We start from the raw sequence: 16841 nt of genomic DNA, 5'->3' as shown, positions 1-16841 counted from the left end.
TCTTAAGGGCTGGGGGGTCTAGAAAGGAAGAGGGAGGGCTGTCAGATCTCTTTAATCTCCTCTCCTTTCAGCTTCTGAAGAGGCAGAGAACAAGACTGGCCCTCCAGGAGACAATGCCAACCGGACCACGGTCAGAACTGGGATAACTGGGAAAAGCTGGGGTCGGGGGTCTGGTGTTACTGAGATCTGTTCATATTCTAAAGCCTAAAATTCTCATTGGTAGAGCTTTACACAGAGATTTCAGACTAAAGGTAGACCGAATTTTGGTCAGGCCTGTGACTTATCTGAGAACACCACACTGAGAAACACCACCTAGGGCCAGTTATGTGTTCAGCACCACACAGGGGGTGGAGCACAGAGGGACAAGGGAGGGCAGGACTTGAGGGAGAAGGGGAGACAGAAGCAGTATTGAGGTAGGAAAGGCTGAAAGCAGGTGGAGGCAAGGCGGAAGACACAAGTGAAGAAATGAAAAGAGAAAGCCCAAACCACAAGACTAGCTGCTGCCCAGCTCTCTATTCCTGTCAGGAGCAGAAAGACAACTAGACTGGTCATCTCCAGCAGAAGGCCCTGAGCCTGCAGGGAAGCATCCAGGCACCTCCTTCCTGAGAGTAGAGGCCCCAGCCCAGATGACTGACCCAGATAGCAAACTCTGCAGCTCTCCAAGTCACCTGGCCTCGGGCCTCAGCCTAGGCCAGGCAGGACCTGGGTGGTTTAGCTCTATGGCTCTAAAGTGTTATTCTGAGGGGACTCCCAGCCTGGGTCCTGAGGCGCCACACTGCCCCTCACAGCTCTCCAAATGGGACCTCAGCGCGCAGTATTACTGCATTCCCACAGATGACAGTGCTGGCCAGGCCCTCCTCCTTGCTCCTGTTCGCTCCTGCAGGCGCATTCCAGATGTCTGCTCCTACGGCCGAGGGCATTAAAATGAGCATCTGGATGCCTTTCCTTTCGGGCCATTCCCTCCTCCCAGTTCTTGGGCTTGGACCAGTGGCACCGGCCGGCAGGAGAGGAAGTGAGCCAGGGAGAGAAACTGCAGGCTGGAGGTCAGGCAGTCAGGTGACTAAGGCGGAGACAGGTCCTTCCCTCGGCCCCATCCCTCTGGAGGTGTGGGCGGGAATGCGCCAGCAGAGCCAGGCCAGAATTTTCCTGGGCCGCTGGGGGAGCTGTGGTGTTTGTTTACATTAAGAAGAGGAGAAGGAAAAGAAAGTGGGAGCTGCTAAGCGTCTGGGAGAATGAGCCGGCTTCTGAGCAGACAGGTAGGGAGAGCCCCTCTTCAGGAGACACTCAGATTAGGGACCTCGGAGAGGCAGAGTGGGCAGGGATGAAGGAGCCTCTGGATCCAGATGTGCAGAGGGCAGGGGAGCCATTTCATGGAGAAGACACCGGCAGGGTGGGGGTGGGTAAGAAAAGAAAACTCAATCTGGGGGAGGTAGGTACAAGGCCATACTGTTAGCTGGAGAAGTGAGCAAGGCAGAAGAGATGGGAAAGACAGGCCAAGGAGAGACAGAGCCCAGAACGGAGGGAGAGGCCCGGACAAAGAAGGCGGGCAAGGGCAAGTCTAGCCTAGGCCTTTGTCCCAATCTAAGGGAAACGAGGGAGGAGCCAGCTTCTTGCCTCTCGGTGGATCCCGCGTGATGCCTTGATACCTTCGTTTGGGGCTCACTCCTCCTAAACTGGGCGTGGAGATCTTGCTGTGTTCACGCACACACAGGGCTGGGTGATGGTGGCCCCCCCTTCCCTGACACCTCCTCCACACACCCCACCCCCATGTGTCCCCAGGTGTTTTGCTGTCCGTACTGCAGCTTCCTGAGCCCAGAGCCCGACCAGGTGAGGGCTCACGTGCTCTCCCAGCACGCAGTGCAGCCCAAGTACAGGTGCCCGCTGTGCCAGGAGCAGCTGGTGGGCCGGCCTGCCCTGCACTTCCACCTCAGCCACCTGCACAATGTGGTGCCCGAGTGTGTGGAGAAGCTGCTGCTTGTGGTGAGTACTGGCTCGGGGAGGACCCAACCAGGAGGCCCCGTTCGGGCCGGGTAGGAGGGGAAGAAAAGGCAGGGGTGTCTAGGCAGGTGTGTGCGTGGCGGGGAGGGTGGTGGTGAGGAAGCAGCATTTCACAGGTTCGAGGGGGTTTTAGTGTTGGGGGGAAACTTAGAGCTTGCCTCTGCTCGCCGGTGAGGGAGCTCAGGGTTTCCTTCATTTCCATTAAGTCCAGACAAGAGCTGCTTCACAGCAGGCACAGGCTGCAGCACGGGAAGAGCAGAGTTAGGGGGCGCGAGTCCAGGATGAGGGTGGAGGCTGGACAGGGGCTGGGCACAGGGCGGGAGCAGGTGCAAAGCAGGGCGTCCGGAGTAGGGGGGTGGGGGGGGCGGGCAGTCACTGGGCTCTCTTCCATTACAGGCCACAACTGTAGAGATGACCTTTACAACCAAAGTGCTGCCTGGGCCCACTCTGTGCCCGCTGGGGGATGCCCCAGAGCCCCCTGCTCCCCCAGAGCCTGTGCCCAGCAGAGAACAGGGAGCAGGTAAGAATGGGGACGGCACACCTGCCAAGGTGGCAGGAAAAGGGGACCTGGGCTCCACATTCCAAGAGGGTCTGAAGACACCCGAGGCAAGGACCAGTTGCCCTAGACATTGAGTGGGTGGGGTCTGACTTCAGACAAAGTTCCCGTCTCACGGCACCCTTCTCTCTCCCTCAGAAGGCCCTCACCTGACCCCCGAAGCCAGTCCTGATCCTCTTCCTGAGCCTCCCCCACCCTCAGCCGAGGCCCCAGACAAGCCCCCGGGAAGCCCTGATCGATCCCCTTCTCCAGCCCCATCTCCAGCCCCTCGGCCTGATGCCCCAGTGGAAGAAGTGGCCCCTCCACCCACCGTGGCTGAGGAGGAAGAGGGCAGTGTCGGGGAGCCCCGCCCTGCAGAGCCCGCTCCAGCTGACTCTCGCCACCCTCTGACCTATCGGAAGACCACCAACTTTGCCCTGGACAAGTTTCTTGACCCTGCCCGGCCCTATAAGTGCACTGTGTGTAAGGAGTCCTTCACGCAGAAGAATATCCTCCTAGTCCATTATAACTCTGTTTCCCACCTGCACAAGATGAAGAAGGCTGCCATTGACCCATCCGGCCCTGCCCGAGGAGAGGCGGGCGCCGCGCCTCCCACTGCTGCCGCCACAGACAAGCCCTTCAAGTGCACGGTCTGCCGAGTCTCCTACAACCAGAGCTCCACCCTGGAGATCCACATGCGCTCAGTTCTGCACCAGACTCGATCTCGGGGGACCAAGACTGACGCCAAGGCTGAGGGGCCAGAGCGGGGCCAAGAAGAGCCCAAGGAGGGCGAGACGGAGGGGGAGGTGGGCACTGAGAAGAAGGGCCCTGACCCTGGTGGCTTCACCTCTGGGTTGCCCTTCCTGTCGCCTCCCCCACCTCCCTTGGACCTGCACCGCTTCCCAGCCCCCCTCTTCACCTCACCAGTCCTGCCCCCCTTCCCTCTGGTGCCCGAATCACTGCTTAAGCTCCAGCAGCAACAGCTGCTTCTGCCCTTCTACCTCCATGACCTCAAGGTGGGGCCCAAGCTGGCACTGGCTGGGCCTGCACCCCTACTAGCTGCCGCCCCTCCTCCCCCGCCCCTGCCACCCAAGGCTGAGCTGGCCGAGCGGGAGTGGGAGCGGCCCCCCACAGCAGAAGAGGGGAATGAGGCAGGGCCCGCCTCACCCCCCACCTCAACGCCCAACGAAGCAGCCCGCACTGCAGCCAAAGCCCTTCTAGAAAACTTTGGCTTTGAGCTGGTGATCCAGTACAACGAAGGAAAGCAGGCTGTGCCCCCTCCCCCGACGCCCCCCCCACCAGAGGCCCTGGGGGGTGGGGACAAGCTGGCCTGTGGGGCCTGTGGGAAACTCTTCTCCAATATGCTTATCCTCAAGACACACGAGGAGCACGTCCACCGCCGATTTCTGCCCTTTGAGGCCCTGAGCCGTTATGCTGCTCAGTTTCGAAAGAGCTACGACAGCCTATACCCACCCCCTGCAGAGCCCCCCAAACCTCCTGATGGGTCCCTGGATTCACCAGCTCCCCAACTGGGCCCTCCATTCCTGGTCCCGGAGTCTGAGGCAGGGGGGACCCGTCCCTCTGAGGAGCGTAGCCGGGCAGGACGCTGGCCCCCAGAGGAGGAAGAAGGCTCCAGAGGGAATGTGCCTCCCCTAGTGCCTGCAGGCCGCAGGTTCTCCAGAACCAAGTTCACAGAGTTCCAGACCCAAGCCCTGCAGTCCTTCTTTGAGACCAGTGCCTACCCCAAGGATGGAGAGGTGGAGCGGCTCGCAAGTCTCCTGGGCCTGGCTAGCCGTGTGGTGGTCGTGTGGTTCCAGAATGCCCGCCAGAAAGCACGCAAAAATGCCATCGAGGGTGGGCCTGTGCCGACCGGAGGAGCCAACGGGGGAGCCTCTGGCTGCAGGCGCTGCCAGGCCACCTTCTCCTGCGTTTTCGAGTTGGTGCGGCACCTCAAGAAATGCTATGACGACCAGCCCCCTGAAGAGGAGGAGGAAGAGGCAGAGCGAGGGGAAGAGGAGGAAGAGGTAGAGGAGGAGGATGCAGAGGAGGAACAGAGCCTGGAACCCCCCGCAGGGCCTGAGGGTCCCTCACCAGAGCCCCTGCACAGGGAAGAGCTGAGCCAAGCAGAGGCAACAAAGCCAGGAGGCAAAGAACCTGAAGGGAGGGCCCCTCCCTCACCTTCCCCGGTCCACACTTGTGACCAGTGCACCATGTCTTTCCCCAGCCAAGACCTCCTGACCAGTCACCGGCGGCTACACTTCCTGCCGTCCGTGCAGCCCAGTGCGGCCCAGCACCTCCTGGATCTGCCCTTGCTGGTGTTTGGGGAGCGAAGCCCCCTGGTGGCAGGCACTCCGCCGGCGCCAGGGCCTCCACTCAAACGGAAGCACGAGGAGGGCAGCCTGTCCCCGACAGGCAGTGAAGCAGGGGGGGGAGGGGAGGGCGAGCCCCCCCGGGACAAGCGCCTGCGCACCACCATCCTGCCGGAGCAGCTGGAGATCCTGTACCGCTGGTACATGCAAGACTCCAACCCGACACGCAAGATGCTCGACTGCATCTCTGAGGAGGTGGGGCTCAAGAAGCGAGTGGTGCAGGTCTGGTTCCAGAACACCAGGGCCCGGGAGAGGAAAGGCCAATTTCGAAGCACCCCTGGGGCGGTGCCCAACCCAACATCCAAGCCCCCCATCACGTCTGCCCCTGTAGCCTTCCCCAAGTTCAACCTCTTGTTGGGCAAGGTAGATGATGGGAGTGGGAGGGAGGCCTCAAAGCGGGAAGCACCTGCTTTTCCCTACCCCCCGGTTACCCCTGCCGCCGGGCCCCTCCCTTTTCTACCACCTGGGAAAGAGGCCACCACCCCAACACCAGAGCCACCGCTACCTCTCCCACCTCCCCCTCCACCCGGTGAGGAAGAGGGTGCAGAGGAGCCGGCTAAAGCTTCTCCAGAGAGCGAGGCTTGCAGTCCATCTGCCGGGGATCTCAGCGATTCGTCTGCTTCCAGTCTGGCCGAACCAGAGTCCCCTGGGGCTGGAGGAAGCAGTGGAGGAACAGGAAGTGGGGCTGGGGTTCCAGATGGGATGGGGCAGCGGCGCTACAGGACCCAGATGAGCAGCCTGCAGTTGAAGATCATGAAAGCCTGCTACGAAGCCTACCGTACCCCAACCATGCAGGAGTGTGAGGTGCTGGGGGAGGAGATTGGGCTGCCCAAGAGAGTCATCCAGGTCTGGTTCCAGAATGCTCGTGCCAAGGAAAAGAAGGCCAAGCTGCAGGGGGCAGCGGTTGGCGGGGCTGGGGGCAGCAGTGAGGGCCCCTTGGGAGCCCAGCGCACTGACTGTCCCTACTGCGACGTCAAGTATGATTTCTATGTCTCCTGCCGAGGCCATCTCTTTTCACGCCAGCACCTGGCCAAACTCAAAGAGGCAGTCCGAGCCCAGCTGAAGAGTGAAAGCAAGTGCTACGACTTGGCCCCAGCACCGGAGGCAGCCCCGGCTCCCAAGGCCACACCTGCCGCCACACCTGCCTCTCTGCCCCTCGGGGCTGCCCCAGCCTTGCCTCGCCTGGCCCCGGTCCTCTTGTCTGGCCCAGCTCTGGCCCAGCCCCCACTGGGCAGCTTAGCTCCTTTCAGTTCAGGTGAGTGGGCAGTTGGGAGGGGTTGAACTTCAGAGAGCCATCTCTCTCTAATGACATGCCCCTCTTTTTCCTCCTTGACTCTCCCCACCTCCAGCCTCTGGTGGCCTCCCTTAGTTTCAGGCTCTTGGGGGCGGGGGGAGAGAAGGGAGGGAAGGGCGCGTCGCAGCTAGGTGGTGGGAGTGGGCGAGGGTGTGGCTGGAGGTGGCCTACAGCAGGAAGGATGACAGGCCAGGAGGTGGCTAATCCTTCATCACTCCTTTCATCTTCCTAGGCCCTGCAGCCTCCTCTGGCCTCCTCGGCCTCGCCACTTCAGTCCTGCCTGCTACCGCAGTGGTCCAGACTGCTGGCCCAGGCTGCCCCTTACCTCAGAGACCTGTGCCCGAGCAAACTAACACCTCCCCAGCAGGCACCGCTGACCCTGCCCCAGGCCCCCCTCCTGAGCCCTCTGGGGACAAGGTCTCTGGTGAGCGAAAGCCAGTTGCAGCCCCCACCAACTCCTCCACTGACGCCCTCAAGAACCTCAAAGCACTGAAGGCTACTGTCCCAGCCCTCTTGGGGGGCCAATTCCTGCCCTTCCCATTGCCCCCCGCAGGGGGGGCGACACCACCAGCTGTCTTTGGCCCCCAGTTGCAGGGGGCCTACTTCCAACAGCTCTACGGCATGAAGAAGGGGCTATTTCCCATGAACCCCATGATACCTCAGACCCTCATCGGACTGCTCCCCAACGCCCTCCTCCAGCCACCACCCCAGCCCCCTGAGCCCACAGCCACAGCGCCTCCAAAGCCTCCTGAACTGGCTGCTCCAGGGGAGGGGGAGGCCGGGGAGGCTGACGAGCTGCTGTCAGGCAGCGCCGGCATCTCCACCGTGGACGTGACCCACCGCTATCTGTGCCGCCAGTGCAAGACGGCATTTGATGGGGAGGCGCCAGCCACGGCTCACCAGAGATCCTTCTGCTTCTTTGGGCGGGGCCCTGGGGGTTCTGTGCCCCCCCCGCTGCGGGTGCCCATCTGCACCTACCACTGCCTGGCGTGTGAGGTGCTGCTGAGTGGGCACGAAGCCCTGGCCTCCCACCTGCGCTCCTCGGCCCACCGGCGCAAGGCGGCCCCACCCCCAGGGGGCCCACCCATCACCATCACCAACGCCGCCACAGCCGCCACGGCTGCTGTGGCTTTTGCCAAAGAGGAAGCAAGATTACCTCACACGGACTCCAACCCAAAAACTACTACTACCTCTACACTTCTAGCTTTATAAACAGATAAACCAAGATGGGGGGAGAGGGGAGGGCCTCAGGGCCCCCTCCCTTACCCCAAGGGGTGTTTGGTGGGAGCTCACATCCCTCACCCCGACCCTCGGCCCCGCCCACCTCACGGGACTCTTTCAGTTCCCACCCTCAGTGGGCTTCACACGCCCCGCCTCCGGCAGAGTCCTGCCTCCGCTCCCCTGCCCCCCCCCCCAGCCCGGCCCCCAGACACGCTGCTCCTCCTCTGCGGCTCCTTGCCCCACGTCTGTGCGCACACCCATCTCATCATCCTGACGGCCCGCTCATCTCTGCCCTGCCCACCACACACGAGGTCTATCCTTGAATCCATCTTCCACTACCTTATTCCCACTGGATTCATCCCCCAACACAGTCAACCCCCGCAAACACACATATGTCAGCCCATGCTGTTCACTGACTGAGAAAACACCAAAAAAAAAAAAAAAAGGAAAAGAAGAAAGTTAAAAGAAAACCCAAGACAAAGAAGGGGGAAGGAAAACAAACTGCTACTCCCCCTTCTCTCTCCCTACCCCCTTGTCTAGAGCGCCACACAGCTCACAAACTTTCCAAATACCCAGTTGGCTCCCAAGGCTGGAGCCTGGGATGGGCAGGGAGCCCACAAAACTCTAACCAAACTGGAGGTTGGCAGGGGGAGAAGTGCTCAGTTCACTCTCCCCACACCCCTCCCTCCTAACCCTCTCCTCGCCTGACCAGGAGCCCCTGCGGCCTGGACTCTAGGGGAAGCCGCCGCCAGGAACCTCTCTGCCAACCCCCACCCTGCACCCTGGGAACTGCAGTAACTTATTCTCAAAGGCTTTAAACACAGAGATCCTTTCAGCAGCCGTGGGCCCGCCCCTTGTCCCAGCCCTGCCATGTGGGGGTCCAGCCTCTGGGACCGGCACTGCCCACCAACGGCAAATCCAAAGTTCTTTTAAAAAAACTGAAACACACACACAACCAAAAAAAAAAGAGAGAGCGAGCACGCACGCACATGTGCACGGGAGAGAGATGGAGACAGAGGAATGAACTAAAGTAAAACATAAACTTGGAAAATACAGAAAAAAAACTGCAAACTCTCCCATCAAACAAGTGTTTGTTTGTTTTCCTGTTTGTGTCTCTTTCCCCTCACGTTAAGGGTTTCTTTAAACCGCTAGTCTTGGAAAGAGCAAATGGCTTTAAGTCCTTGCATGGGTATGGTGATCCTTGGGACAGAAAGCCATGCAGCCTGGCGCTGGCCGTACCCAGCTTCCAAAGCCGGGGCTGGCCATGGGGAGGAGAGCCTGGAGACTGGGGAGGGACCTACCTTTGCCCCCTGAGTTGAGTATCAGGACTGCTAACACCCCTTTGTTCCCAGCCGCTAGTTAGAAAAGTCAGTGTTGTCAAACATCTTGGCGGTCCCAGGAAGAAAGGGGTGGACAGGACTGTGTGGTTTCTGAATCTTGGGTATACTTCCCTTTCCTGCAGCTAACCACTATTTCCTCCCATTCACTTCTTTCACAAACCCCAACTTCTATTTCCATGTCCAGTGGCCCCTTCACATTCCTGGTCACTTGAAATCCTTGCCTTTGCAGGGACCCTTGTTCCGCACCTGTGTTCTTCCCTCCTCTGCCCTTGCCCTTCCTCCCACCAGTAAGCAGCAGCTGCTGGGGGCACCACCCAAAGAGTCAGAGGCTGTCTGGGAGGGCCCTGGGGCTCTGGAGCTGAGGACAGCTCAGGGGGTGGGTGGGCAAGGCAATGACCGAAGCACAAGGCGAATCTCTGACAGAGTGCTATCACCAAGGGAAACCAATGAAAGGAATGAGCTAGAAGAGGGTTCCCCACCTCTAACCTCATTGTTTCTGCCAGCATCAGGTGGTGACCCCAAAGCCCAGCTAAAGTGGCACAAGGTAGAAAAGCAGGTGTTTTATTTCAGCAAAGAAAAGCCTGCAAAAGCTCCCAGTCCTCCAGTTTCTGCTACCGCCCTTGCCCAGGCTTGGGCGGGGGTGGCGGGGCGGGGGGGTCCCCTCTCAAGGTATTCTCCTTGCAGACTTTCTCCTTTAGGGCTTCTTCCACTACCATCATCCATTTAATATGCGCACACAGTTCAGTCAGCCCTGGGATTTCCACTTCCTGGCCTGTCACTCTGCCCATGAACATGTTAATACCGAAGCAGAGACTTATGTGCCGAAAAGATGGGAAAATCGCCGAGTCCCTAGTGCCCACATGTTCTGTGAACCTCACTTCTGATCCAATCCATATCTCAAATTAAGAGCTCCAACTCTAGCCAACCAGGGAAGGGGGGAAGCAGTCCTTCAGTGATGCCAGTTATAAATGCAGGCCCTGCCATGCTGGTGCTCGCTCTTGCCACCACACTTCCTGCCTCTCAGCCTCTCCTCTGTCCCTCCCTTCCTATCCTTTTCTTTTCCCATTGAAACTCTGTGTATAAGACTATTTTCTTAGCAGCACGTGTAGGGGGAAAGAAGCTTTTTCACTCTGTGCTTTCAGGGAATGTGATTTGTGTGTGAAAGTTGAAAACAAAACAAAAATTAGAAAGAAAGATAGGAGGGAAAGAGGAAACATTTTAAAGAAAACTGGGGCAAACGCCTGGTAGGGGATGATTAGAGGCGTGGTGGTGTACATTTTTAGGAGTTTACAACCAGGACAGATTGGCTGTTGTTTGAACTGTGAATATTTTTACCAGGAGTTAACATAGCCAGAAATCCCTCCTCTGCCTCCTCCTGCCCTCCGGCCTGTTCCCTTACATGGGGACACCCTGGTCTAGAGACATCGTGTACATGCACAGCAGGGGACAGGAGCTGATTCTAAGCCACTGTCCTTACCAGGAGCCCTGTAACTTGAGAAATAAGAGTCTGGCTGACTGTGGAGTCAGGTCTGCCACTCCATGTTCCCAGTGACTGGAAGCCTTCCTCCCCAATCCCATTCTTAGACCAGAAGTCCCCACAGCTCTGCTCCTGCTTCAGAAATGCTCAGTGGGCTGTTCTGGTGGAAGGAAGGCCAGGTCATCAGGCCCTATGCAGAATGCTAGAGGCGAACACCAGGTCACCCTGGGTAAACCCTGTTGCTTCTCCTGAGGAGGAGACCCAACTTAAAACGCCTGGCACATCAACATCTATCTTGAAATACAGGCCCCACCCCAACAACCCTAAAGTGAGCTTAAATCCATGGCTCCTAATATTGGTCTTCCACAGCCTGGAGCAAAGGCCTAGGGTTTCTGACATACATGGGCCCTAAGGCATCCAAATTCTGGCCTAGCCTACTTACTGCTAGGATCAGTACCAGGAGACAGGAGGTGGAAGGGAGCTTGGCTGTTTTTGCACTAAACCAGAATCAGTGTGGCGACGGCTTCAGGTACCCCATTCTCAACTAGGAACAAAACTCAGAGTCTTCTGGAAGAATATGAGAAAATCTAAAGCTGCAGCAGCCGAATGGGGCAGTCTGCAGTAGAGCCACAAAAAGAAACCCTTCTTCCCTCAACCCTCTAGCCCTTTCTACATTACAGAAGCATGCACAAGAACCAAGAAAGCCAAGTATTCCAGACCCAGTAGCACCCATCTGCTTAATTCCTTCTATCTGTTAATTTCCTTCTATTTGTTCCTTAGCCACTTATAGGGCTTACAGATCACCAATTCCCCAAACCTCCACTAGCCTGGTTGCTTTAAGGCACATTTTCTCATCCAAACATTCATCCCTGTATAGAAATTCACACCTGAAATACAGAGCTCTGTGTATATAACTGCCCCAATGAAACAAGCACGCACACTGTCAGCAACCAGCAGGGCCAGGCAGAGAGAGCTATGGGGATACACACATGCCAGCAAGGATGGGCCCCATGGGTACAGAGGCGCAAGGGATATGCCCCCAGCCCTATCACCTACACTTCCCATAAGTACAACCAGCCTCCAGGACATATTCATTTTCTTCACATCCAACAGTAGGTGAGAATAACTTATAAACAGTCAGGGGAAATGTAACCTATTACATCAGGAAGGGTGACCAAATGTTGCAATCCATGGGGAAAGGACCTTCCATTCCTCTGCATTGTGACACTGGGGAGAGGAGAGGTAGAAGAGAAACCAGGAGGAAACTTTTGGGAAAACTCCTGGAAACAGGAATAAACCGGGCTGGGACCCTGTGTTATAGGGCCTTTCTCTTTAGGCTGCAGTGAGGAGCTCAACCCACCAGCTGGGAGCAACTAGTGAGAAACTTGTAAGCCCCGAGGATGTCCTTGAGGACTAAGGAAGAAATGCTCCAATGCCAAGGAGGCCCTTTCTACAAGAAGGGCTACAGACCCAGTCTGCAGGACTATAGCTTGGATACCTTGTGAAAAGGGCAGATGAAAGAAAAACCAGAGGACATTCATAGAAGATCTAGACCGTGGTTCATAAAGTCTGGAGAAAGATGGGAAGTGATCCCCAGGGAAAGCCTCCAGGGCGAGACTATACTTTATGGGAGGAACGTGAAATTAGGTGAGGACCCACCCTGTCATTCTCCATCATACAGAGGGCCCAGACAACCTTCCACACAAAGGATAGGCAAGGGGTAAATGGCATTGTTCCCTGTCAGTAGTCTGAGCCTGGTGTTTCCTGCAGCTCTCCAGCCACAGAGAGGTGTCTGGTTAGAAACTAGTGTGGAAGCAGGCTGATTTTAAGTGGACCAGAAGGAAGGTGATGGGGAAAGGTGACCCAGTATTGACTTTTTTTTTTTTTTAAGTAATCTCTACACCCAACGTGGGACTCAAACTCATGACCCCAAGTTCAAAAGTCAGATGCTCCACGAACTGAGCCAGCCAGGCGCCCCCCTGGGGTTGACTCTTAATCTTACCAACCACCACACACACACTTTTACACAAACAATGACTAAAACACTGGAAGAGGTAATCAGTAGGAACTCAGCATGCCCTACATCCACAGTCCTTCCCTGATATCCAACCTCATACCATGGCTTTTCAACTGGACTTGACTGACCCACGCTGTGCTCATTCCCACCAAGTGCTCAAACAACAGCCTCATTTGCATCTTGCTAGGTATCCACAGTAGGCTAGGCCCTGTACTCTGTCCACCCCTCCTTCCACTACCCAGGACCCAGACCTGTCTCCAAGAAGAAGTACAATTAGGACTCATCCTGTACCGAGCTACAGAATCCACACAAATCTTACTGGACCACAGAGAGCCATCTCCCGGCTGTGCTCCTAACCTAGTGGTTCTCAGTGGTGAAGCTTCAAAAACACAGGGCAGCCAACCATCAGAATTTGGAAGTGTTCCGTAAGGCGAGAGGCATGGTTCTGACAAGCTAAATCTGCCTGATTTGACCTCACAATCTGTCCAACTGCTCCTACCCACAACACACTGACACCCATCTCACAACACACAGACCACAGGCATGACAGCATAAGACATGCCTGTGGTTGGGGAGGAAGAAGAAAGATGCACAGGCCTAGAGAAATCAGACTAGGTTAACTGTCCTACCGTGACTGCCGCATCTTAGAACAGTATCTCAAAGTTCTGTCTACCTGCAGCGCGGTCACCCGAGTGCTGGCTTAAAATGCACATTTCTGAACCACACTTCAGATTCGCTGAATCAGAAACTCCTGAAGTGATCCCATGCTCTCTGGAGTTCAAGAACCCCTGATTTGGGCTGCTCAGCCCATATACATCTGTGACCTGCCCCCTCGCTCTCCAGCACCCAGGCCCAACCCTGCTCCACCAGGGGGTACCACCAGGGGCCTAGCATCACCTCAGGTTTGTCTTCTTCATTACTCTGCCTTCACCCCCACCTCCGCCATCTGGGAAATCTGACCGTGTCTTCTGCTTACATTGGCTGTTCTTGAACAGGAGAAAAGAAACATTGTCCACTCACCCATTTGGCTGAGTGTCTCCCTGCTTTTTCCTCTGCTGTGGAAACCATCTCCCCTCTTCTGAAGTTGGCATCCACTTCCAGAAATGCTGAAACCAGAGCTCCCCCAACCCTAAGCAGCTCAGTCCAGCACGGCTATGGCTTGACTTCCCTCTGGGCAGGTCCTATCCTCCATCAGAGCCACCCAGTCTCCCTCAACATCACCCAGAGCCAAATCTTCTACCTGAGTATCTTCCTAGTTACTAATCCACGGCTTCTGGCTAGGAAGGAAAGCCCATCCTACTAGAAGTTCTTCCAGATGGAGGCCCAAGGTCCAGTTTTGTGGCACTGCCAAGGGCACTGCCCCTGAAGGCATAGGGGTGGTCTCTGTCATCACAGATGCTGGGGACTCCCCTCCTAAGAGCCTTCCTTTTTATGAGGGCTTATTGCTGATTTGTGGTTTCCCTTCCAGGGGTGGACTTCAAAGACATGGATATTTATCCAAATTCTACCTAACTGGGGTGCCATTGAGAAATTCCGAAACACTGTATCTCCCCTAACAGTCTTTCTGGAAGGACAAGTCCCAGGTGCCTTTGTCTTCCTTATACCTGCCTACCTCTCTAGGCCTAGAGCACCTCTTCATTTTTCTAGGACTGTTATTGAATATGGGCCTTCTAACAAGGGAGAAAGAACTGATTCATCTCAACCACAGCTCAGCCAATCACAAGGCAGATGAAATGCATACAGGCGCAAACCACCCCACTACCCAGCAGCAAGGCTGGAGGGTCCCTCCTTCCCACTTCTCTTCCAATCTCTTCTGGCACTGGCTTTGTGACAACACAGCTGGCTGGCCTCTCTCCAGCTCTCATTCACCCTGACAGTATTTTTTTCTGTCCCCACTGCCCAGAGAGGTGTACAGGTCACTGGCCTGGAGCCTTGGATTTGGCTTCTTGCCTGTGCCCTTGTCCCTGTGTGCTCCAGCTTCCCTCGCGATAGCTGCTCACACACTGAGTGTGGTAGCAGCTGACTCCCTTTCCCGGGGGCAGTGAGGTAGGAGGGCGGGGGGTGTCTAGTTGGGGTTGGCTGGAGTACTGATGCAGCGAGCTGTTGAGGGTCCCGTCTCGTGCCACCCCCCAACCCAGAGCTCCGCCTGATGCCCGGCCTGCCTGTGTGCGCCGCCCCCTCTCTCTCTGCCGCCAAGTGGCGGTCGTGAGCATGTCTGGCGGCTTTGGGTTTGCCGCAGTGCCAGGATCTGAGACGCTGTTCACGTGCCAGTGCAGCACCGCCAAGCGTGGCGGCATCTAGCTGGTTGGGTGCCAAGCAGTAGGACCCAGATGGTGATAGAGAGATGAAAGAGGGGTGGAGGGGAGGGAGGGGGAGGAGAGGAAGGCACCAGGGAGAAAATCAGATACCTCACTTGTTAGAGTGCAAAGTCCAAATGGGATCCCCAGAAAGGTGCCCTTCCCATTCTAGATCGGAGCTCAGCAAGCAGGCCCCACCCCCGCCCTCAGCACGCTCGCGCAGGGACATACGCAGACCAGGCAAGAGGAGCTGGCCATCTTCAGCAGGAAACTGGCCGGGGGCCAGACAGGACTGCCAGCGTTCTCCATCCTTCTTCCTTGGGGTCTTGGCAATGGCGCGCTTCCTCCTTTGTGTCCTCATGCCTCTCTCCCTCTGCTGCTCCACTCCCCATGCCTAAGAGGGAACAGGAAGGAGGCCCTGGCAGAAAAAAGTCTGTTCTCCCAAACAACTCACACACACACACACACACACACTCTCCAACATCTCACCTCCCTTCGCACCCCTGGCACAGCCACCCTCTCAAGCAGATTGGCAAGAGGCACGGCCACCCTCCTCCATTCCACACAATGCCAGAGCCTGTGCCCGGCTCCTCAGGCAGCGCCAGCACCCACGGCCTCACGCCCATGTCTCCCTGCTTTTCATGTAGGGCCGGACTGCCGGCCCCGAGGAGCTCTCCCCAGGGAGCAGTGGCACAGTCCCTCGTCCTGGCTCTTAGACACTTTCTGGGCACTTCCCTGGCTACTCTTTCCCCCACTTTACTTTCCCAGACCGGAAGAAGGCTGACTACCCCCTAGTCCCACCGTTTCTCAGAGCTGAGCTCCAGAGGGACAGCGACATCATTAGCATACCCCTGCCCCTCCTCTCTGCCTCCTGGGGCCCCTGTTCCCAAGGCGCCAGCTCGGGCACCGGCCTGACGGGGGTGATGCCAATGGCTCCAGGGCAGCGGTCCTCCTCTCAGAGCCCCGGGGCTCCTGCTGCCCCACCCCCACCCGACTCCTCCCATCTCTGCGGGCACAAGGGTGGCAGCTGCAGTGCCCACGCCTGGAAGCAGGCAGCACGAAGCAACCCATGCACTTGCTTCTGCCCTCCCGGGCCCCGACCCTCTCCCCTCCTTCTGCCACTCCATCCCTCTGTCCTCCTGGTTGGACACTAGATTGGCCAGCGCAGTGCCAACCCCCACCCGTGCCCAGGAGGCTCACATACAGCACGCGCTTCTGCGTACATGTACACGCGCACACACACACACGTACACGCACACGGCCCCACGAGTGCCAGGCAGCGGTGGCAGACACACAGCAATGCATAGTGACGGGTATACCCGAGGAGGCAGCCCGATTCGGCACCTGATCCAGCACCCGTTTGGGATTGGGTGGGTAGGCGGGCGGGCAGGCGGGCGGAGGGGTGATGAAGGCAGACGATGGCCCTAGGTTGGCAGCCGATAGAGCTGGGAGAATGGAGGGAACAGATGCTCTTTGCCCAGCCTCCCTCCCTCCCTCTTGGAGATCAGTGCCAAGCTGGGGGGATGGGGAGAGGGGAGGATGGGGGAAGGGTGGCATTTGGAAAGCTGGCAGGCGGGGGGTGGGGGGTGAGGGGGTAGGGGGGGCTGGGTCCGCCCAGGCTGGGCCGTGCCGGCACTGGCTGCCGCCTCTCCACTCTGCCATCTGTCTCGCTTCTCTCCCCACCCCCTTTCTCTCTCTCTCTCTCCTTCATCCACAGCACACCGAAAAGAAAACAGGGTCCTCATTCCGCCCACCCCCAACCTCTGCCAGACCCCTTCGCCTCCTCCCCACAACTCACCACACCATACCACCACCAAGCCATCTGTGCTCTCTCCTCCTGGCTCGGTCACCTTCTTTCACTCGCCTTCGCCCTCATACCAAAACAGGTGCAATGCTTTAAAAATATATATACACATATATTGTAAAAAGGAACTTAAAAAAAAACCCCACAATTTTCTTTGAGAATGTCCCGTCCTTCTGAGCCTGGGTCCTTGGTGCCAATATTTATGGAAAGCAGAGGGAGGGGACCCTGTCCTCAGCTGGTGCCCATGAATCCCATGCCAGGGAGGAGGGGTGGCTGGGGTGGGCTGGGGGTGGGCTGGGGTATCGGGAGAGCTCTCTCCTCTCTCTGCGCCTGTGGTGGTTTCTTTTTTTTCTCCTCTTCCACTTCCGGAGCAGATTCAAATAGATCTAGAGCCTTCCCCACCCCCAGTTCCCAGGGCCCCTGTGCCCTTCTCTCCCTGCTTTTGATTTTATTCCTCGATCACCCTTTCCTTTTTTTTGGTGTGTGCGT

At 57.3% G+C, this 16841-nt stretch overlaps 2 protein-coding genes across 7 annotated transcripts in view; one reads left to right on the top strand and one right to left on the bottom strand.

Moving 5' to 3' along the window:
• Positions 1-7619, top strand: part of ZFHX2 (zinc finger homeobox 2) — a 28569-nt gene extending 20950 nt beyond the window's left edge. Inside the window, exons 6-10 of the mRNA XM_032404771.1 lie at positions 72-130; positions 1780-1980; positions 2395-2518; positions 2693-6157; positions 6429-7619. Of these exons, the coding sequence (XP_032260662.1) occupies positions 72-130; positions 1780-1980; positions 2395-2518; positions 2693-6157; positions 6429-7408 (4829 nt within the window). The 3' untranslated portion in view covers positions 7409-7619. The remainder of the gene's footprint in view (positions 1-71; positions 131-1779; positions 1981-2394; positions 2519-2692; positions 6158-6428) is intronic.
• LOC116632822 overlaps positions 1-16610 on the bottom strand; it is a 32721-nt gene extending 16111 nt beyond the window's left edge. The window contains exons 1-2 of one of the 6 annotated variants that reach the window (XM_032404773.1): positions 16347-16610; positions 14780-14942 (exon numbers count right to left, since the gene is read on the bottom strand). In XM_032404773.1, the coding sequence (XP_032260664.1) occupies positions 14780-14942; positions 16347-16370 (187 nt within the window). In that variant the 5' untranslated portion in view covers positions 16371-16610. Of the gene's footprint in view, positions 1-8468; positions 15912-16346 lie in introns of those variants that run through there. The other 5 variants (XM_032404772.1, XR_004299500.1, XR_004299502.1 and 2 more) reach the window with 5 other exon arrangements.
• Between the last annotated feature and the right edge of the window lie 231 nt (positions 16611-16841).

The sequence above is a fragment of the Phoca vitulina genome, unplaced genomic scaffold (assembly GCF_004348235.1).
Source record: "Phoca vitulina isolate PV1807 unplaced genomic scaffold, GSC_HSeal_1.0 scaffold7, whole genome shotgun sequence".
In the NCBI taxonomy this organism is placed as follows: Eukaryota; Metazoa; Chordata; class Mammalia; order Carnivora; family Phocidae; genus Phoca; species Phoca vitulina.
Note: the sequence above shows the minus strand (reverse complement) of the source record. Positions and strands in the feature narration are given on the sequence as shown.